At 38.4% G+C, this 22600-nt stretch overlaps 1 protein-coding gene and 1 pseudogene across 1 annotated transcript; both read right to left on the reverse strand.

Annotated features, from left to right (window-relative positions):
• Positions 1–1280: 1280 nt before the first annotated feature.
• Positions 1281–2228, reverse strand: LOC140523620 (olfactory receptor 2G3-like). Its single transcript, XM_072638415.1, has one exon. The coding sequence runs from the start codon at positions 2223–2225 to the stop codon at positions 1281–1283; it is 945 nt and encodes a 314-aa protein (XP_072494516.1). The 5' UTR covers positions 2226–2228.
• Positions 2229–20276: 18048 nt separating this feature from the next.
• LOC140522756 (polyserase-2 pseudogene) lies at positions 20277–20855 on the reverse strand (annotated as a pseudogene).
• Between the last annotated feature and the right edge of the window lie 1745 nt (positions 20856–22600).

Genomic DNA, 22600 nt, shown 5'->3' on the forward strand with positions numbered 1-22600 from the left:
GTGAGACATAGGTAAAAGAGGAGATTAACAGGGGAGTATGAGTGATGTGTGATGAAGAGGAAACAAGAGGCAACTCTCAACAAATGGCTTCAGTTTTTTCAGTGAAGCATGAGGCAAGATCCTCATTTGAGAGGGTGGAAGAGGAGTATCATGGGAAACTTGAGGAGAGATGAAAGTGTTTGAAATAACCTCTGTAGTGAGTGAGATAGTGAATTGGGCTGTGTAGTATAAAATAATTGCCATACTCTAGTGAGGGCCCAGTTGAAATTATGTTCTATAAATGTGTAGTCATCATGATTTCATTATTTTCTCTAGGGTCACTCAGCATCATGTGGAAAGAAGCAAAATTAACAGATGATGGAATAATCCAAGTTTGAGACCATGCGAAGGATGCTATTTTGAGAACACACACACTCACAAAAGGTGAAATATACTCTGGTTTTAATGAGGTTACACAGATTAATAGAAGACAGATGTAACACAGTGAAATTAGTTGTAAACAAAGTGATGTATATATGCAGTTATAAATCAGGGCAAAGGAGGTCTTCCAGAATATCTTTAGAGGTTGTCTTCATCCTGAATACAATATACATACTAAGTGCTGAGGATGAGGAGGAGGTTGATTTTAGAAAAACAGGGAAATATTTGTAGGACATAATTAAGAATGAAATGAGCAGAACAAAGAGAATATCATATACAGTAACAGCAATATTATTCAAAGAACAATTGTAAGTGATGAAGTTATTTTGAGTATTGTAAATATTCAAATAAATTCAAACAAAAGACCCATGAAGGAATAGCATTATCTGCCTCTAGAGAAAGAACTAATAAACAGAAGTACACATAGTATGGTTTTATACACACACACATGCATGTGCACACACACACACATCTGTATCTAATGATGGCCTTCTCTACTGGGAGATGGTAAGGGGGGGAAGTATACAGCAGAGAACAAAAGAAAACTCAGAAGAAAGCACATAAAAACAGGATAACTTTGAAAGCAATGTGTAGCATTTATTGCACAGTTTTTCAAAAAAGTAAGCAGTGTGAAATGGAAATTCACAGTTTCATATTGAATCCTCTCTTTGTTTTGTGTTGTGTAAATAGATATTTTTGTGTCTTTTTTGTATTTAAGTTCAAAATGAATAAAAAATTTCAAAAAGACAGTAAAGTGCATGGATTAACAAGGGAAATAAGTAAAGCCTTTTAGCCTCCTGGAATATTGACTTTGGGCACATCACATACACACACACAAACATACACACATGTTTCTCTTCTTATCTTTGCTTGATAAAGAAGCCTTTCCTCAGAAGTCTTCTCAGAGCTCCCTTTACTTCTTTGTTCCTCAAAGTGTAGATGAAAGGATTAGCCATGGGGGTTAGGACACAGTAAAAGAATGTCAGGAACTTGGATAAATCTTGGGAACCACTTGCTGAAGGCTGCATATAGATGTAGATTCCAGGACCATAATAAAGAAACACTACTAATAGGTGTGAGGAGCAGGTATTGAAAGTCTTGTGCCTTCCATCAACAGAGGGGATTCGGAGCACAGCTTGAATAATGTAGTAGTAATAAATGGAGATCATGGAAAGAGGACCCAAAATCAAGAAGGTAGCAACCACTGCCAAGGTAATCTCATTGACTGTGGTGTCCACACAGGCCATTTTAATGAGACTGGGCAATTCACAGAAGAAGTGGTCCAGTGCTCTGTGATCACACAGGGGTAGCTGGATTGTGAGTGTGGACTGCAGCAATGAGTTGACCAAACCTATAAGCCAGGCAATGATGGCCAACTGGAGGCAGAGCTGGTAATTCATGATAACAGAGTATCTCAGAGGTTCACAGACAGCCACATAGCGATCCAAAGCCATCATGCCTAGAAGAACACATTCGGTACTACCTAACCACTGAAACACATAGACTTGGGCTACACAGCCCACATAAGTGATTGTTTTAGTTGCACCCCCTAAGTTGACCAGCATCTGGGGCACAGTGGTGGTGGTAAAGCAGACATCCAGAAAGGAGAGATTAGTGAGGAAAAAATACATTGGGCTTTGAAGTTGAGTATCAAGTTGAGATACCAGGATGATGGCAATGTTCCCTACCAGAGTGAAGGAGTAGGAGGTAAGAAGGATGAGGAAGAGGGGTAGATCTAGCCATGGGTAATTGGAGAAGCCCATTAGAATGAAATTATCTAGAAAGCTTCCATTTACATACTGCATGTCACTTTGCTGTGAGTTATCTGCTGGCATCAATGAAGACAAGAGTGAGAAAAACCCAGGGCAGGAGAAGTTCTGAAATCAATAGAAAAATGTGAGGATTGAAGTTTCAGGTATCTGCTTACCTAAGGGTGGTAGCAAGTATAACATACTGTTCTTCATAGGAAGCAATAAGAAATCACAATTTACAGGAAGAAATATTTTAACCTACTGATGGGTCTTTCCCTGAAGGAATCATACTTTTAAAGAAAATATAAATCTTGATGAAGAGTAACTAAAATAATAATTTAAATTATTGAAAAAGGAGCTTGAAGAGGAAGTCAATTGTTTCACTAGTACTGTCTAGGGAAATGGTAGCCAGAAAAACTGATAAAGACATCTGATCAATTTGGGAAGGCACCTTCTTTATTCTATCATATATTTACCTAGCAAATTACTGAAAGATTCCATGAGCAGTTTCCCCTTCCAGTAAGCGAATACATTAGTTTCCTATTGGTTTTCTTGACATGTATAGCTCCAGTTGTAAATTTTCGAGCTCCACTACAGTTATCCGTTGATGTCTCATGAAGTGGAAGTAACCCTGGATTCTTCAAGGATATGCTATCTTATGCAACTTTTAATAAGTACCTATAGAGGACAATAGTTTTATTATTGGACTGTGGATGTTCACTGTTTCTCCTGAATCTTATCTTTAGCAGCACCTTTTATAAATTTTTTTTCCTTTACATATGCACATTGTGCTTTGCAGTTAGTTCTTATTTGTACCTTTAATGTGTAGAATTCCCCTCTGGGTTATTCATTTAACTTTCACACATGTTGAAAGTTGAGTCTTGAGATCTTTTCTCAGGATTACAAAGTGCTTTTACATACAGTATTATCTTATTTGATCCCTACAACATCTTTGAACTAGATTGAAGATAGATATTATTCCCCTTATTTATAGAAGAAGAAGGAAGAGAAGAAGAAGGAGGAGAAGGAGGAGTATGGGAAGAAGAAGGAGAAGAAGAAGAAGAAACTGAAGTTCAGAGAGGTAAAGTGGTCACTTAATTAGTAAGTGGTGGAGCAGGGTCTCTAACTAGGTCTTCTGACAAAAAGTCCAGTACTCCACCACATTGTCTTTATTCAAATTAGCATATGAAAACACTAAAGACACATGTATTATTTGCAAACAATGCTTCTGCAAATGCCTCTTAAATTATATTTGTCTAATCATCTGGATGATACATTACCTCAGATTCAGGGAGAACTGAGTACAAGTCCTGTCTCTGACACATACCGTATCATTCTGGGAACATCACTTAAACTCTCACTGTGATAGGCATCTCTTTAGGGCAGTTGCTGATCTGTATTAATGGAGGGAGCTTTTTCACCAAAAATTCTAATAAAATCAAAGACCTGGATTTAAAAAAAAACCTTCTGCTATTATTGTTGAAAAGATTATCCCATAGAATATGCTCAGAGTAGCCATTCCTGGATCCAGGTGACCATGTGGAAATTTTGAGTCTTCTTATTAGATGCAGAGCCACTGAAGTCAATAAGTCAGTGAATGTACAAAAGAATAGAGTGATAGTATAGAGCTGAAGTGAAATATAAAATGTCTAATCAGCAATTCCCAGACTACTTCATGTCTTCATGAAGTTTAAGTATCATATTCCCAGCACAATGTATCACTAGTTAAAATTTAAGTTGCTGAATACTACCCAGTTAATACACACTGTTGATTCTATGTTTAGCATTTTTTTTGAGTGTAGGAATAAATTACCTATACCATAGCTGATATGTATCTTTGTAATCCCTTTTTACTCTCCACTTTAGGAGAAATCCTTAGATATGAACCAATAAGTAAAGACATCCCCAGGATCCTCAGAGGAGGGAGAACCTAAAGGAGCAATGAATGTGCAAATAAGAAACTGAACACCTTTCGTTAGAAGTAGGCTCCCTAAGATTGAACACAGCCCAAACTGCATATCTAGGTATAGGATACGGAATGAGTACAGTACCCTACCTCTTATGGTTACCAGCATGAGAAGTGGTTAGATAATGATTGTCACATCATCAGCAAAGAGGATAAAATTTTGAGAATGGGGAGATTCTGTGAAGAGCAGAATTTACTGCATAGGAAAACAAGGACCAATTAATAGGTGAAAGAGGCTGGTTCATCTCAATGGTTTTTATGTTCACAGAGGGGATAATGCAGGGTGGAGCAAGCTGCTTAAAACAGACTAGGAAAATATGCAAAATGTTGGAATATTAGTCAGTATCTCTAAACTCAATTCAATGTCATTTCTTTCTTCTCTCTCCAATGGATATGTGCCCCAAATTTGTTACTCCATGAGTAAACTGCCCTATGTGTGCGTACTGCTTTTAAAAAGATGTGGGATCTTCAAGTCATTCTTAGGGATAGGAAAACAAATGGATTATCTTACTCTAAAAAGCTAAGTAGAGAATTCTGGGGTTCATTTCATTCTGAAGACTTGCCATTTCTACTATTCTATATGTTTATCTCTGAACTCTGTGAGAACAAAAAAGAGGTCCACTATATTCCAGAAAATACTGACTCTGTGCCCTCACTTCAAATTCATCGCTTGGCCTTAACTCAATTTCCCCCTGAAATTCAATACTGTACCAGTTCCTATGACCTAGTGCCAGCCTCTAAGCCAAACATACATCTTCACAATCATTCCACCACCTAACACCTTTCTTCATCAACTCCCTGATTCACCAGAACTCAACCCCTTTCTTAAATTTGCCTGTAGGGAAGTATTGAGGTTTTGCACTAACCAGAATAAAATGCAAAAATAAGAAGAAATATACATAATAAAAGAAGACATATGGATGAGGAAAGTAGAAGGCAATGGCCTTGCCTTCTTTGGTTAACCTTTGCTCTTTCACACCTTCAAATATATGGCAAAGAAGCTTTGAAATTTAAAGTGAAATTTGTGGTCTCAATTCTACACAATTCCTCTTAGATATTTTGTTTACTTATTGGCCAGAGACTCCAAAATATGTATTTGAGAACACAGGCTCCCATTCAGGAATGGAATACGTATTAAAAGGCATTTTCTAACCCCAAGTCAGATAGTAGTTTGGGACCATGGTCTTTAGATCAGCACTCAATACACTGAGTAAAAAGAGAATAAATCTGTTCTCATTTTTGAGAACTCTCTGAGTCATTCTTCTGTCCTTTGTTAGCTCTTTCTGACTACATTCAGTAGATTATAGCTAGGTGCTAGAAAAGATGCAAGCCTGCTTTTGTCCACAGACCTTTTCTAGGGAAAACACTTTATTAGTTGGGGACAGCTCAGTAGGTATTCTTTAGGAGAAATGCCTCTATATGCTATTCAACAGCATGTGGAGGCCACAAGATCATTCACAATGCTCAGAAGAGATACTGTGATGCCCAACAAAGATTACAAATGCACCATCCAGAAGAGAGCAGTGAGGCAATATCACTAGCAAACACAGGGAGCAGGATGAAGCATGAGTTATCCCAGTCTCAATAGTACCCTCATTGCATGGATTTTAGGTATGTGTATCCTCCATATTACTTTGGCCACATCATTTCTTGGAAGCTATCTTTTCACAGAAGTTGTCTAGCCACACATCCCTAAATACATAGGTAGTATGTGTGTTCCCTGTTCAAATGTATTCTCTATGCATGTGCCTTTCCCTGTGATGGTATGATAGTCTGCAAGGTCATGTATGCCATGTGGGTACCTCATACATGCATGGGGAATTTTTTTTATCACTTTAGCTGCTATGCTGTTTGACTTCATTTTCATTCATTAATTCTCATTAAATATCATTCATTAACTCACATTCATAATGTTTTGCATGTGTAGCTGGTAAAAGTAATTACATCAAAATTGACTTGTGAACTGTTTTTGTGAGTAGATGATAACTCACAGAATGCCTTAGTCCTAGAAAAGTTTTTGGAAGGTCCATTTGTAAATGGATGCCCACACACACACATCTACTTTACTTTCCACCTCCAAATTCTCCCAAATGTCACTTCCCTGCTTGCGTGCACACATCTTCAAAATTGGATTTGTTCTAGATGCACAGGAGTCAACTTAAAAAGATGACACGAAATTATGATTTCCCCAGGAAGATAGCAGTAGTAGAGTCTACCTTATTCTGGGATCATGGCTTTTAACTGGCTGAAAAATCTCCCTATATCAGGAAAAGTGAAGAAAATGAGAGTCCTCACTTCTGAACTAGTTCTCTAGTGCTTGTGATGTAAATACTTGTGTATTTACTTCTCCCCACTGGCAGAATGATTCTAAATTCAGCTACATGAAATTACTCATGACAAAGTGATTAGAAACTTGTGCATATTACCATGGGTTTCTATTTTATAATACGTCATCCTCTACAACCCAAATGAAAGCACAGATCCTTCACAAAAAGAAACAATTGAATTTGATAACTTATAGATAACAGATAATTGACATAGAATTATCCTGTAAAGAACTCAGAACATCACAGTCATATGACTTTAGTGTGATGGCTTGAAATAAACATTTGCCTGACAGGTACTGATCAAAATTTTACTTCAAAAAAGCAATGTTTCTTGAGTAATATTTATCATATCATCTCCATCATGGTTAATAGGCATAGATGATATGGATGTCTGGTGAGTTATTCTCTGAAAGTGACTCTGCCAAGTGACCTAATGAGCACCAGACTCTCAAGATTAGGGTCACTTAGTTCAACTGAACCTTGATCTGAAACTACACAACCATTTTAAAAATTCTTTACTAGATGGCTAGAAATACCTTGGGAACTATAGATCTTACACCATTCAAATCCACCTCACTAACTGCCGGGTAAACATTTACTCAGGTCTACCCTCTAATAGGTAGACTCCCACACAGATCAACTAAGTTGTTGAGACTTTTTTAAAGATTGAAGGTGGCAATGACCATTATCTCAGAAAACTCTACCTATCAGTTAGCCTTCATGATGTTTTACCTGACCCATTTAGCTACTACGCCCTGCCCACTAATCTCAGAAGCTTCCACTTCTAGCTTTCTCAGCCAGAAAATGAAAAGCTAATAAAGAGGAATCTGAAGTAAGATGGACAGAGCTAGGAGGGCATACCTCTATTCATCTCACTTTGAAAGAGGCAATTTCCTGCAGTCACATGGAGCATTAGTGAGCAGAAGTATATGGAGATTTTGAGATAAGATTCAGCAAGCCCTGTCAGAAGAAAAAATGAGAATTTCTCCCTCAGGAAAGACCTGCTATAGACTGGAAAGGAAGCTTTAGATTTTAGCAAGCTTGAAGTCACTTGACTGATATATCAAGCAGAAAAGTAAGGAGTATTTCTCCCCAAGGAGTCCAGGACTTCAGGGGAAATTGATAAATTTCTCTTCATGGAGCTTCTAGAACTGAGATCACTCACAGATAATTATCATTTTTCCTTTAGAGCCTTCAGAAGATTCCTCAGGGATTAATAAGAGGGAGAGTCTCCATGGAGAACGAGCATCTACTTGTTGTTTACATGTTGGTTCATATTACATCAGTTCTTTAAATCCTTGCCACACAGCAAGGGAGAGTACAGAAGGCATTTACCATTTCATATATGGTCTAATCCAGAGCCTCATGCCTTGACAATGAAGTTTTCCCACCCCTGGTAATCACAATTTTCATTTTCAGTAACAGGCAGCATTGGATCATGAATCAGATGATCTGGTTTTGAGTTCAGGCTCTCCTATTTACTCATGGAGTAACCTTGAGAAAATCACTTTCCCTCACTGGTTCTTAGTTTCTTTATATATGGAATAAAGAGGGTGAATAAGACAATATCTCAAATCACTTCCAGGTCTAAATTTTTTGCTCCTATTCTCTTCATTTCTCCTTCATATTAATGAATAATTTATGTAGGAGGTATTGCTCACTGGTTCTCCTCAGAAAGGCAAAGAAAAGAGCTAGTTGAATTTATCATTTATCCAAAATAAGAAACATCATTCAGAAAATATTTAGCCTTCTCAAAATGCAATACTAACAATAAACACTTGTAAGAGGACCACCATGTAAATCATTGATCCTTACTTCAATATCTGTTGTAGAGAGCAGATAGGTACACAAATTCTATGAAGAAGTCAGTATGACTTCAAAATTAAATCAACATTTTTTTATATTCAGTGACTTCAGAACAAGGATAAATATAAGAGACAACAGGTCAAAATATGTTAGGAAACATAGCTAAATATTTTTTTAAAAAAAGAGGCTTGTGGAGAAGCTGAGATCCTACATATAATGAATAATTTCTTCAAGGAGAGAGTTGGAAAGAACTAGATATAACAAACTCCAGAAAAATACACAAAAAATGAATTGGCTTTAATTCAGTAGATAAGAGATGATTAGTTGGCTGAGTGGGAGTCATTTATGAATCAACTATCTCTGCATATTGAAGAACTTAAAAAAAATCTTAGATTCCAGGTAAAGTGGGCTGTAAGATAGTGAACTCAACACTTTTCCCAATTATTTAGGATTCCTCAAATGACCCCCAAAGTCAAATTATGAGTCAAACATAAAGCAATTTCACCAATTTTCATGGTCTAGGACACCAAAAATCTAAACCAAGGTAAAAAACAAAAAAACATCAGAAGCCAGAAACTGACACTCACTGGACTTGAGCTCACTCAGCATCTCCCTCCTACTTCCGATGCTACTGGTTGCAAGGCAACACAATTAAACCCAAAGACATGATGTAGGTCTACATCAAAACCCACCCCTTATAGGCTGGTTTCTCATCCCTCTTTTTGGTGCCAGAGAGACTCCAGTTCCAGGCTGTGGAAGTTTTCTAGGGTCTCAGCACCCAACTTGGCCATAACCTTTCAGAAATAAAAAATACTGTCAGGGACTACAACCTGGAATCATCAACTCAGCAAAGCTCTGAACTGCTAGTGTCACACCAAAGAACTAAGGAAGTGAAGGAGTGGAATGGGTCACCAGGACAGGACACAATGAATGTGGGGAACTGCCCAACACTTCACTAAGCTTCAGCAAAGAGTATAACATCCAGTTGGGGCCATTTCTGACTACCCAAAAGTCATTGAGGTGGAGATCTAAACTTATGAATTATAAATTGTCCAGTATGCTAGCAGGCTGAGAAACTTGGAGATCCATCCAATGAGGAAACCACAGTGAGAAGAAAGGAAGTCAAAAGTGGATAGAAAAGAAATTAAGGGGATAGGAAATAAAACTAAAAGTAACAAAGATGCCAAAAAAGAAAAACATCTCAAAGATCTTGAATATAAACAGATAAGTCAATGGAGAAAACAGTAACAACAGAAGAAAATATGGCCTCCAGATCTAGTAAATTAGTTCAAGCAGCTATGAATAAATACTGCAAAACAAAGGAAAATGAACGAATACTCAATGTAGCAGAGAACCCTGTAGAAATTGAGGAGAACATTTTGAGAAGCACGCTCACTCTAGAAAGAACAATACTCATTATGGAAGCCAGGAAAGCTCTTATTTTATTTTGCATTTATTCCTTGTGAATGGGTAACTCCCTAAAGGAAGAATTGCTAAGGCTAATACAAGGTTATTTATTTCCTGTTCCCATGCAAATTTGCCCCCTTGTTCCACATTGGCTAGACGCAACTTCCTAAACTGTCTATTTCATGTTCTCCTTCTTGATATGTTCCCCCTTCCTCATCATGCATCCAATGTGCATTTAAATTACTTAGCTCCACCTTTGAGGGATAAGGGGTGTTGGATAATATTAAACATTTCATTTAGCATGTATACAAGTATCTAGCCTTTTACTTGATCAGAAGCCCATTTTTGCTAGATCACAGATCTGGTTAGAACCAGTCACCTCTGACTTACATCCTGTTATCACTCCTGTGGAAACAGAATTTCTCCTTTTGTTTCTCACAACATGGAACCACAACTGTTTCTGAATGGTTTAAAAGAGAAATGAGAGTTGTGAGAGAACTTGTGTCCTACACAGCAAAAATAATGAACAGAATCAAAAATTTAGAATCTACTATGGCAAATCTCACCAAAGAAACAAAAAAGAGAATAATAGATTAGGAATGTAAATATACAGAAGTGAGAGTCAATCAGAAGGGAAGCAAGAAAAGAAGAGCATTAAAAGAAAGCATGCTCATTGTGCAAGCAAACATATGGATCTCAAAGATAGGACGCATATAAATAATGTAAGTAGTATAGGTCTCCCAAAAGAACATGGCAAGACTGAAAAAACTCCTTAACACCATAATGAAGAAAAAAATAGAAGAGAGCTTCCCTGAACTTCTGAACACAGAAAATGAAATTGCAATTGAAAGAATTCACACATCATCTCCAGGGGAAAAATAAAATGAAGGCTGCAAATTCCAAGACTGTAGTAGCTAAATTTAAGGAGTTAATTCAGATACTCAAGTTCTACAAACTGTCAGGAGAAAGACTTTCAAATACAAAGGAAAGGAGATTTGAGTAACACAAGACTACTCTGCATTCACTAGAAAGATGGAGAAAAGAATGGAATAATGTGTTCCAAAAAAGCACTGGAACTCAGAATGGAGCCCAGGCTGACCTCTTCTACAAATCTGAGCATACCATATGGAACCCAGACTTCCAGACAAATGTAGAAAAAAATTAAAAAGAGAGAATATAGATCAGTGAGAGTGCCTTACTATGGGACAGTGTCCTCTCTGACACTTGCAATAACTGGCATTTTTCTGAGACTGAGGCACAACAGAAAAGAAGGCATCCATGGAGTAAAACCTACAAAGCAATGACAGAAAGGGTCTAGAGGACAAAGCTTAGCATGGATACCTTGGAAATTCTGATTGTATGAAGAATACAGAGAAAAGAGAGAGATCAGATGATCACATATAATTGAAAGGGGAACAAAAATGAAATTTTAAAAACCTGATGAATGGGGCTAGCTGAAGGGGAGCAATGAAGGGAGGAATCTACCTGACTAATTTAGAGGGGAAAGAGAGAATAGAAATATTTAATGATAAAAGCAGAAGAGAGGAATTAATAAACAAAGCCAAAAGAGAAAGGGGTAACAAATGAGAACAGGGGAAGAGAACCAGTGGAAACAAGGACATCATTTTTTTAAAAAGATTGAAGTAAAATAATTAAAGGATCATGTGCTTATAACATAAGAGGGGGAAAAACATCACAACTTGAAAAAAATAATTTAGTGATAGATGGAGGAAAATATAGACCTAAAATCTTGTAACTTTAAATGTGTGTGGATTAAGCAATTCGATAAAATGAATTTAAGCTACCAAATGACAGATTGTGATGGGGTCCCAGAGAGGTAAACTATCTCTCCCTGTTACAAGAACAAGCTGACCTCAGTGGAATTTCCTTTGTATGAACAGGACTATCTTGTGCCAGCAGAACTAGCATGTACTGATTCCCACAGTTACCATATACAATTCAGAGATCAAGCTAGAAATGTCAACTACAGAGGCTATCTTGTTACAGACATAACAGACCAAAAACTCACCCCTTAGAAGTCCCTGCCCCACCCCCAGTCAGGGTTTTCAGTAGCGAATGATGGCCACACACAATGTACAGAAATTGTATGTTCCTTTCTGCCCTGCACCATCTAATTACTATGCTTGGCACACCCTTCCCTGAACCTTTTCCTATATAAGTTTTAGATGCACCCCCATTTGGTTGAGTTCTCTAAAGACCTCTGCCCAGTTTATTAGAGTTATAAAAAAACTTTTCCACTTGACTAGAAGACTGCTTGAGTCAGCATATTCTTTCCAGATAACCCTGCCCTGTACCTCAATAGTTTGGGGGTCCCTGTGATGGAATATAGTTTCTGGAAACCCCTTGAAGTCTCCTTGGATTTCCCCACTTGATCTGGTGTTTGTTTGAGACCATAAGCTTTTCATTATTGCTATATCCAAATCTCTGTTGCCTCTGAATTTCCTTCAGCTACTTCCCACCCTGATCCTATGAAAATTCCATTCTCTTAGTTCCTGGTATCCAACCTCTAGTCATCCCATTCCAATCAAGTTCCTCCCTAGATTTGGCCTCTAGTCACCCTAGGTTACTGAGCACTCCCATCAAGACGCTTGCTAGACTCACCCCTTCCTGCAGACACCCCAGACTATGCAGCCACCTCTAGATTTCTCCCTCAGTCTTTCTGTCTATAATATCCAACTTGTTTCCATGAAAGGGCTCAGAGTCTATCTGACTTGCTTAGCAATACAAACATGACAAATGCTCAGATTCCTTAAGAGTCTAGCCAATGCTGAGACTTCTTAAGAGTCTGGCCAATATGGTAGTTCTTTAATAAACTTTGTTTTTATTTGGTTGAAAAAAGGCTTGGACAGAATTCATTCGGGCAGGACTCACATGTCACTATTTTGGGATGGCAGCACCCCTAAACCTCAGTACCTGCACCCCTAAACCACATCATTTAGACTTGTGTACTAAGGTACAAACATATTGCAAGAAAGGGCAGAAAGGCATAGTCAACATATCCTTTATAGACCATAATGCAATAAAAATAGAAATTGTTTTAGGGAACACAAACAAAAGATACAGACCCAAATAAGGAATTAGCAATAAAAAATATCAAATAATGAGTAGGATAGAGAAAAAATTCGTGGGAATATTTAATAACTATATAAAAGAAAATGATAATGATAAAACAACATACCAAATTTTCTGGAAAACATCTATAGCATTCCTCAGGGAAAATCATATCCTTACAATTATACATTAATAATATAAAAAGAGAAGATTAATTGAATACACATTTTTTAAATTAGATAATCAACAAATAAGCACACCTAAAATGAGCATAAAATAGGACATAACAAAAATTCGGGGGGAATAGACAAATTGGAAACAAAAAAGAAACTCAGAAATGATCAATAAAACTAAAAACTAATTCAAAAAAAATTAATGAAATTGATAAACCCTTAGCTTGTCTGATTAAAAAAGAACAGAAAACCAATCAATGAAATAGAAAATGAACTAGGTGAAATCACAGCAAAATCATATGAAATAAAAAATAACCAAAAGATATTGTAGTTATATGCTAACAAAACTAAGAATACAAAAGAAACAAAAGAATACCTTCAAAATATATATAAAGTACCAAAACCATCAGAAGACCAGATAGAGATCTTAAATAACCCAATCTCAGAAAAAGACATAGATCTAGCTATAAATGATCTACCAAAGGCCAGAGGGGGGAGGGGAGGAACCTTGGACCCAATGGATTCACAAAAGTTTGGGAATCCAACTTTTTAAGAATGACTAGTTCTCATACTTCAACTTATTCCCAAAAATTGAGAAAGAAAGAATCGTACAAAAAGCCCTTTGCGAGACAAATATAGACTGAATACCTAAACCATGGAAATATAAAAATAAAAAAAACTATATGCCAATATCATTAATGAATATTGACTCAATTAGTTTAGGCAAAATTCTATCAGATTGCAGCAGCTTATGCACACACACAAAAATTATTCACTGTGATAAAGTGGGATTTATACCAGAGATTTAAGGATGGTTCAACATTCGAAAAATAATGAACAAAATTACTCATATTAAAATCTCACACATCCCAAACCACATGTTCTTCTCTATCAATGCAAAAAAAAAGTCTGTGATAAAGTCCAACACTCTTTTATGCTAAAAAAAAAAAAAAAAAAAAAAAAGCTTCAAAGTACAGGAATAAAGGAATCTTTCTATAAGTATATATGTGTACACACACACACACACACACACACACACACACACACACACACACACACCCCATCTATCTAAAACCCAAAATAAGTATTACATGCCATGAAGATACACAGAACCATTTCCAGTAAATATGGGAGTGAAGTGAAGATGCCCACTCTACTGACTATTATTTGATATAGTAATGGAAATGTTAGCAACAACAATAAGACAAGATAAAGAAAATTGAAGGAACAGGTAAAGAAGAGATAAAAACTATCCTTGTTTACCTATGATATTATGGTTAACTTGGAAAACTCCAGGGAATCAGCAATCATACTAATTGAAACAATGAACAACGAAACATTTTTATTGATTCCTTTTAGCCAAGTTGCATGCTACAAAATAAAACCCCAAAAAACAGCTCCATTTCTATACAATAATTACAAAACACAAGAATCGGTACTAGAAATGGAAATCCCATTCAAAATAAATATAAAATAATGAAATATTTGAGGAACAACCTCCCAAAGTACAGAAAAGATTTGTATAGATTCAATCATAAAGCGTTCTTTAAAGAATTAAAGAACAACCTACATAACTGAAGGAACATTCAGTACCCATGTCTAGGCTATGCCAACATAATAAAAATGACAACACTACCAAAATTAATTGATATTTTTAATGTTATGCCAATGAAATTACCAAGATGAAACTTTACTGAGCTTGATAAAAAATAGTGATAACAGAATTCATTTGGAAAAATAATAAATCCAGAATTTCAACAGAATTGATAAAAAGAAGTAAGGAGAAATAGTACTTCCAGACCTCAAAATATATTATAAAACAGCAGTCATCCAGGATCCTTTGAAATTGTCTTTGATCATTGTTTTTATCAGAGTACCTGTCTTTCACAGATGATTATTCTTACAGTATTACTATCACTATATACAATGTTCTCCTGGTTCTGCTCACTTCACTTTGCATGGGTTCATATAAGTCTTCCCAGGTTTTTCTGAAACTATCTTCCTTGTCATTTCTTATAGCACAATAGTATTTCATCTCAATTCTATGCCACAATTTGTCTAGCCATTCCACAGTAGATGAGCATTTCCTCAATTTCCAATTATTTGCCACTACAAAAGGAGGTGGTATAATAAATATTTTTTAACAAATAGGCCCCTTTCCCTTTTCTTTGATCTCTTTTTGGGATGTAATAGTGGTTTGGGGAGTGAAAAGGTATGTGCAATTTTATAGCTCTTTAGACATAGTTCTAAATTGTCCTCTGGAATGGTTGGGCTAGTTCACAACTCTAATAGTGCGTTAGTGTCCCAATTTTTCCATACCCCCTCCAGAATTTATCATTTTCCTTCTCTCTCATGTTAGTCAATTTTGTGAGTGAGGTAATACTTCAGAGTCATTTTCATTTGTCTAATCAGTAGTGCTTTAGAGCATTTGTTCCTGTGATTATAGACAGCTTTGGTTACTTCTGAAAACTACCTGTTCATATCTTTGATTATTTATTAACTGGGAAGTAATTCTTATTTTTAATAATTTGGCTTAGTATCTCATATATATGAGAAATGAGGCCTTTATGATGTAAGTAGTTTTCCCAGTTTCCTGTTTTACTTCAAATTTTGGCTGCATTAGATTTATTTGTGCAAATTTTTTTTAATTTAATATAGTTAGTTACCTGTTTACTTCCCATGATCCTTTCTATTTCTTGCTTGGTCTTAAATTCTTCCCATATTCATAGATCTGACAGGTACATTTTTTTCCATTCTCTTCTAATTTACATATGATTCACCCTTTATGCTTAACTCATTATCAAATTTGACCTTATCTTAGCACATGGTGTGAGATGTTGGTCTATGCCTAGGTTATGCCAAACTGCTTTCCAGCTTTCCCAGCAATTTTTCTCAAGTGGTGAATTCTTACCTCAAAACTTTGGATCTTTGGGTTTATCAGACACTAAATTAATGTGGTCATTTGCTACTGTGTATTGTCTACCTAATCTATTCAGTTGATTCACCATTCTATTTCTTAGTCAGTACCAAACTATTTGGATAATTACCATTTTGTAAGATAGTTTGATATCTAAAACTGCTAGACTGCTTTCTTTGACATTTTTATTGATTCCTTTTATATTCTTAACCTTTTGTGATTCCAGATGAATTTTGTTGTTTTTTCTAGTTCCACTACATAACTGTTTGGTAGCTTAATTGGTATGGTATTGGGATTGGAAACTGAGGGAATACCCATCAATTGGGAAATGACAGAACAAATTGTGGTATATAATTGTGATGGAATACTATTGTGCTACAAGAAATGACAAGCAAGACAGTTTTAGAAAAACCTGGAAAGCTTTATATGAACTCATGCAAAGTGAAATGAGCTAAACCAGGAGAACACTGTATATAATAACAGTAATCTTATAAAGATTTGTTGAATGACTTAGCTACTCTGATCAAAATAATAATCTAAGATAATTTCAAAGATCTTAGGATAAAAAATACTTTCCACTTTCAGAGAGAAAACTGAATTTTGAATGCAGATTGAAGCACACTTTTTTACTTTCTTAATTTTCTTGTTTTATACTAGATAAGTAAATTAACAGGTAGAATTTTCATTTTTATTATATTGCCTTAGTCTACCCATGAGTTACGAATACTTCTCCAGTTGTTTAGATCTCTATTTGTGTCAAAAGTGTTTTGCAAATGGTGTTCATAAAGACCCTGGGTTTGTCTTAACAGGGAGACTTCCATGTGTTTTCTATTGTCTGCAGTTATTTTCTTTTTTTTTTTAATTTGTTTATTTAACTTTTAACATTCATTTTCACAAAATTGTGGGTTCCAAATTTTCTCCCGATTTCTCCCCTCCCCCACTCCAAAACACCGAGCATTCTAATTGCCCCTATCACCAATCTGCCCTCTCTTCTAACATCCCTCCCTTCCCTTGTCCCCATCTTCTCTTTTGACCTGTAGGGCCAGATGACTTTCTATACCCCATTACCTGTATTTCTTATTTCCTAGTAGTAAGAACAATACTCGATAATTGTTCCTAAAACTTTGACTTCCAACTTCTCTTCATCCCTCCCTCCCCACCCATTCCCTTTGGGAAGCAAGCAGTTCAATATTGGCCATATTTGTGTAGTTTTGCAAATGACTTCCATAATAGTAGTATTCTGTAAGACTAACTATATTTCCCTCCATCCTATCGTCCCCCCCATTGCTTCTGTTCTCTCTTTGGATCCTGTCCCTCCCCAAGAGTGTTGACTTCAAATTGCATCCTCCTCCCACTGCCCTCCCTTCCATCATCCCCCCCACCCTGCTTATCCCCTTATCCCCCACTTTCCTGTATTGTAAGATAGGTTTTCATACCAAAATGAGTATGCATTTTATTCCTTCCTTTAGTCGAATTGATGACAGTAAGCTTCATGTTTTTCTCTCACCTCCCCTTTTTCCCTCCACCGAAAAGTCTTTTGCTTGCCTCTTTTATGAGAGATAATTTGCCCCATTCCATTTCTCCTTTCTCCACCCAATATATTTCTCTCACCACTTAATTTCATTTTTTTTAAGATATGATCCCATCCTATTCAATTCGCTCTGTGCTCTGTGTGTGTGTGTGTGTGTGTGTGTGAGAGATCTCACCAACTACCCAGATACTGAACAGTTTCAAGAGTTACAAATATTGTCTTTCCATGTAGGAATGTAAACAGTTCAGCTTTAGTAAGTCCCTTATGACTTCTCTTTGCTGTTTACCTTTTCATGCTTCTCTTCATTCTTGTGTTTGAAAGTCAAATTTTTTTTTCAGCTCTGGTCTTTTCAATAAGAATGCTTGAAAGTCCTCTATTTCATTGAAAGACCATTTTTTCCCCTGAAGTATTACACTCAGTTTTCCTGGGTAGATGATTCTTGGTTTTAGTCCTAGTTCCTTTGACTTCTGGAATATCATATTCCATGCCCTTCGATCCCTTAATGTAGAAGCTGCTAGATCTTGTGTTATCCTGATTATATTTCCACAATACTTGAATTGTTTCTTTCTAGCTACTTGCAATATTTTCTCCTTGACCTGGGAACTCTGAAATTTGGCCACAATGTTCCTAGGAGTTTCTCTTTTTGGATCTCTTTCAGGAGGGGATTGGTGGATTCTTTCAACATTTATTTTGCCCTCTGGTTCTAGAACCTCAGGGCAGTTTTCCTTGATAATTTCATGAAAGATGATGTCTAAGCTCTTTTTTTGATCATGGCTTTCAGGTAGTCCCATAATTTTTAAATTGTCTCTCCTGGATCTATTTTCCAGGTCAGTTGTTTTTCCAATGAGTTATTTCACATTATCTTTCATTTTTTCATTCTTTTGGTTTTGTTTTGTGATTTCTTGGTTTCTCATAAAGTCATTAGCCTCCATCTGTTCCATTATAATTTTTAAAGAACTATTTTCTTCAGTGAGCTTTTGAACCTCCTTTTTCCTTTGGCTAATTGGGCTTTTTATTTTTTTGTTGTTGGCATTGTATTTATTACCCAGGTATTTATTCCACCCCCAGGATTCTTTGGCTGAAATTAGCTGTGGTTGGAACACACAAGTCCAGTTAGATACCCAGGGTTGAACAGTTTGTCATCACTGTCACATAGTAGGGGGGGTGAAGCTTTCGAGGTTCCCAGCCTGGAAATGGTCTGGGCACATTCCAGCAAGAGACAGACTTGAGATGGGGGGAGAGGAGTTAAGAGAAAGAGGGCCATTTGCATCTTCTCCCCTTGTACTCACAGTAGTAGAAAGAGAGGTAAAAATAAAAACATTACAAGGGCTGCTCTTGGAACTGTTGCAGCACTACTCAGGTGTAGGGAGCAAAGAACACTGGTGTCCTCCAAGACTGTGCTGAACTTTGACTCTGCCAAAAAGGATGCCTCCCCCACAGTGTTTGAGATCCATGGTTCCTAGCTTCCTACTGAGTAAAAAAGTTCGTGGCTTTCCTTTAGGGATATTCCAATCAGGACCCAGGAGCCCCCTTTTTCTTCACACATGGGAGATAATCCTGAGTTCATCTCAAATCTGTGATTTCCATTGTGATAATGGAAGCAGATGGTTCCATAGGGTAGTATATCATACTGGCAGCGGCAAATTTCAGGGGGCAACAGTGGCTGGAACAACCAAGGGAACTCTGTTTGCAGTATTGTCTTCCCAGCCCAGCACGATGCAGTTTGCATCAGTTGGGGAAGAACCAGAGTGGAGGCAAGCAGGCAGGGCAAAGGGGGAGAACAAAACCCTGGTGTCTAGTTTCAAGAGGACTAAGGATGCTCTGGATCCCATATCCAAGAGGAAGCGCATGCTGGTGACTGACCAGGATACCTGGTAGCTCTGGGACCCTGTTGCTCCCAGATAAACCTGAAGACTTGCTGTGGAGACTTGTCTGGTCACAATGAGCAGGTGCTAGGACCCAATTAGGGCTCACCAGGGTGCCTAGGCAAACTCTACCTCTGGTCCCATACACCTCTGCCATCCAGGGCAATGGATTATTACTTCCTGGTGTCCATAGTGTAAAGCCACAAGCTCCATATTTTGTTCTAGCAGGACACTTTTCTGGCAACTGTAAAAGTTCCCAGATCCAGTCCAGTTGATCCTCCAGGGCGGCATTGTCGGCAGCTAGCATGATCCAGCGGCGATGAAGCTGTACCGGTGCGAAGACCCGAGGACGAAGACAGCTCTCTGTGTAATCTGAAACACCTGCCAGAAACCAGGTCCCAGATTCCTGCCATAGGAGGGCCCAGCCCCAAATCAACAGCTGCTAATCTCCTCCTCCTTGTAGTGAGCACACAGGATTCTAGGATTCATTCCAGGCTGAGCAACTGTCTCCCCCTCCTGGCCATAGAGGCAATAACACCACCAGGGTATCATTTCAGCTTCCAAGAGAGAATTATTGATGGAGGGTACATCTCCAGAGCCCCATTGGGTCAGATAGCAGTGGCTCCTAGGCACAAAGTAGTGATAAAGCTCAGGCAAGCAAACAGGGCTTGTGTCAGTGGAACTCTCAATATAAATCTCCAAAAGGGCCAGGTCATAGCCATAATTCTCTGTGTAGTTTTCATTTATGAAGATTTGGTTGACTGTTACCGCTCTTCCACCATCGGATGGGAGGATCACTTGTAAGATGGCAGGGTCTTGGTCTGGGCCTAGGCCCAGAAAGCAGGCTCCTGGTGCAAGGACCCAGTTCTCTGATATCATCAACCCATGGCAGCGAGATGTTGGGATAACTACAATAGCCTTCCAGGGCCAGTGACCAGGTTGGGGGGCAATCCCACATTCTGGCAAAGCAAGGATGCAGTTTTCTTCTGGCATATCTGGTGCCACAGGCTTGGGTTGTTCGGGGAAGGAAGCGTTAGTGACTCATTTCCGGATCCAGTTCTCATAGGCTATCATAGCTGTGAAGATCCCTGGACAATTCCTTCTTGCACAGCCATGACCAAAGCTAGTGATTCCAGCCAGGAACCACTGACCTGCCTCCTCACATACCAGTGGACTGCCTGAGTCTCCCTGGCAGGTGTCTTCCTTGACTTCCTTAAAGCCAGCACATATCATAATGTCCAGTAGTAGGCCCACTGATACATTATAGGGGCCACTTGAGTTTAGGAGACACTGACAGGATAAAGGTCGAAGGATAGATAGTTCCATTTCCTTCAGTATCATCGGTACTGGAACATTTATGTCCTGATGCATGTTTCCCCAGCCTGTGGACCAGCAGGAGGCTCCGTTAGGGAAGTGATGATCAGACCAGGGTAGACAGAAGGTCTGCACAGAATCTGCGATGTTGGCAGGCTCAGACAGGAGCAACAGGGCAATATCATAACCTTCCCCTACATTGGTGTAATTCTCGTGGATCAGAATTTCTGTTACGTTCAGGCGCTGTCCTTGGTTCAAAAATAGTGCGTACAAACCCAGGATCACTGAAAAATTCTGTGGTGCCATCGCAATTTGATTGTCTACAACACAATGAGCAGCAGTGAGGACCCAGGACTCGGTAATCAGAGAACCACCATAGATGTGGAACCCTAGCAAGCATACACTCACCTGCCATGGCCAATCTCCTGGCCTGGCGTAGGAGCCACCCCCAATATGGGGGAAGGGTGGTCTTGAACTCTGGATGTTGCCTTTCTCCTGGGATGGGGAGGGCCAGTAGCAGGAGAATGAGCAGATTTGCAATCATTTTGTTGCAGAGTCAGGGGTTGCCAGAGCTCTAGGCTAATTCTGCTTTTTAAAGCATTCTTCTCCTCATTGGCTTTTTGGACCTCTTTTGCCAGTTGAGTTAGCCTATTTTTAAAGGTGTTATTTTCTTCAGCATTTTTGGGGTCTCCTTTAGCAAGTTGTTGACCTACTTTTCATGACTTTTTACATCTCTCTCATTTCTCTTCACATTTTTTCCTCCACCTCTCTTACTTGATTTTCAAAATCCTTTTTGAGCTCTTTCAAGGCCTGAGAACACTGAATATTTATTTTGAATGTTTGGGATACAGAAGCCTTGACTTTTATGTCTTTCCCCGATGGTAAGCATTGTTCTTCTTCATCCAAAAAGATGGGAGAGGATATCTGTTCACCAAGAAAGTAACCTTCTATAGTCTTATTTTTTTTCCCTTTTTTGGGCATTTTCCCATCCAGTTACTTGACTTTTGGGTCCTTTGTCAAGAGTAGGGTATACTCCAGGGATCTGTAAGATCTCAGTTCCTCCAAGGTGGTACAATCAAGCGTGTACACTGGTCGGGGAGCAAGAAGAGATTTTTGTGCCCAGAATCTTAGTAGAGTTTCCTCTTCACAACCACCTCGCCTCCACTTCTGCCAAGGCAGCACTGGGGGCTGAGATTCAGATAAGCTGTGGGGGCAGGGTTGCCATTCAGTGTGAGATAAAGATCAGCTGCTGCAAGGCCTCTACACTGGGCTGAGCTAAGAATCAGCTGCTCAGTGCCCCCAGGGGTTTTACAATCCAACAATGGATGCAGGCTGCTGTAGGGGCTACTGTGAGAACTGCTGCTGCCTTCCTGATGTGGCCTCTGCAGCTGCTGCCTGAGGCTGGAACTATGGGAAGGCCCTTCTCCCTTCTCAGTCAGCTGAAAAAAACCCTCTCACTGACCTTTGGCACCTGTGGGTTGAGGGATCTGTGAACCGCTGCTACTGCAATTGGGGATTCCACCCCCAAGGCCTGCTCAAGTCCTCTTCCCAGAGCCACGCTGCATAGCCAAGACTGGGCTGGACTGGGCTCCACTCTGTGTCTGGTGCAACACACGTTTCCTGTTGGCCTTTCAGGTCACCCTGGCCTGGAAATCTCCTCCACTCTGTTCTCCACTTCTGCTGCTCTAGAATTTGTTGAGAGTCTTTCTTTACATGTATTTTATGGGCTGTGTGGGAAGAGCTAATATATGTACATCTATCTACTCTGCCATGCTGGCTCCACCTCATCCCTTCCTCACATTTTTAAAAATAGTTTATATAGTATTGGTGTTCATTTTTACTTAAATATTTCAAACAATTCACTTGTAAATCCATCTGATCCTGAGATTTTTTTAGGGAGGTTGTTATGACTTGTTCACTTTCTTTTTCTAAATTAGTTATTTAGGTATTCCGTTTCCTCTTCTGTTAATCTGGGCAATTTATATTTTTGTAAATATTCATCCATTTCATGTAGATTTTCAGTTTTGCTGGCACTTGACTGGGCAAAATAG

Source organism: Notamacropus eugenii, chromosome 2, assembly GCF_028372415.1.
Source record: "Notamacropus eugenii isolate mMacEug1 chromosome 2, mMacEug1.pri_v2, whole genome shotgun sequence".
In the NCBI taxonomy this organism is placed as follows: domain Eukaryota; kingdom Metazoa; phylum Chordata; class Mammalia; order Diprotodontia; family Macropodidae; genus Notamacropus; species Notamacropus eugenii.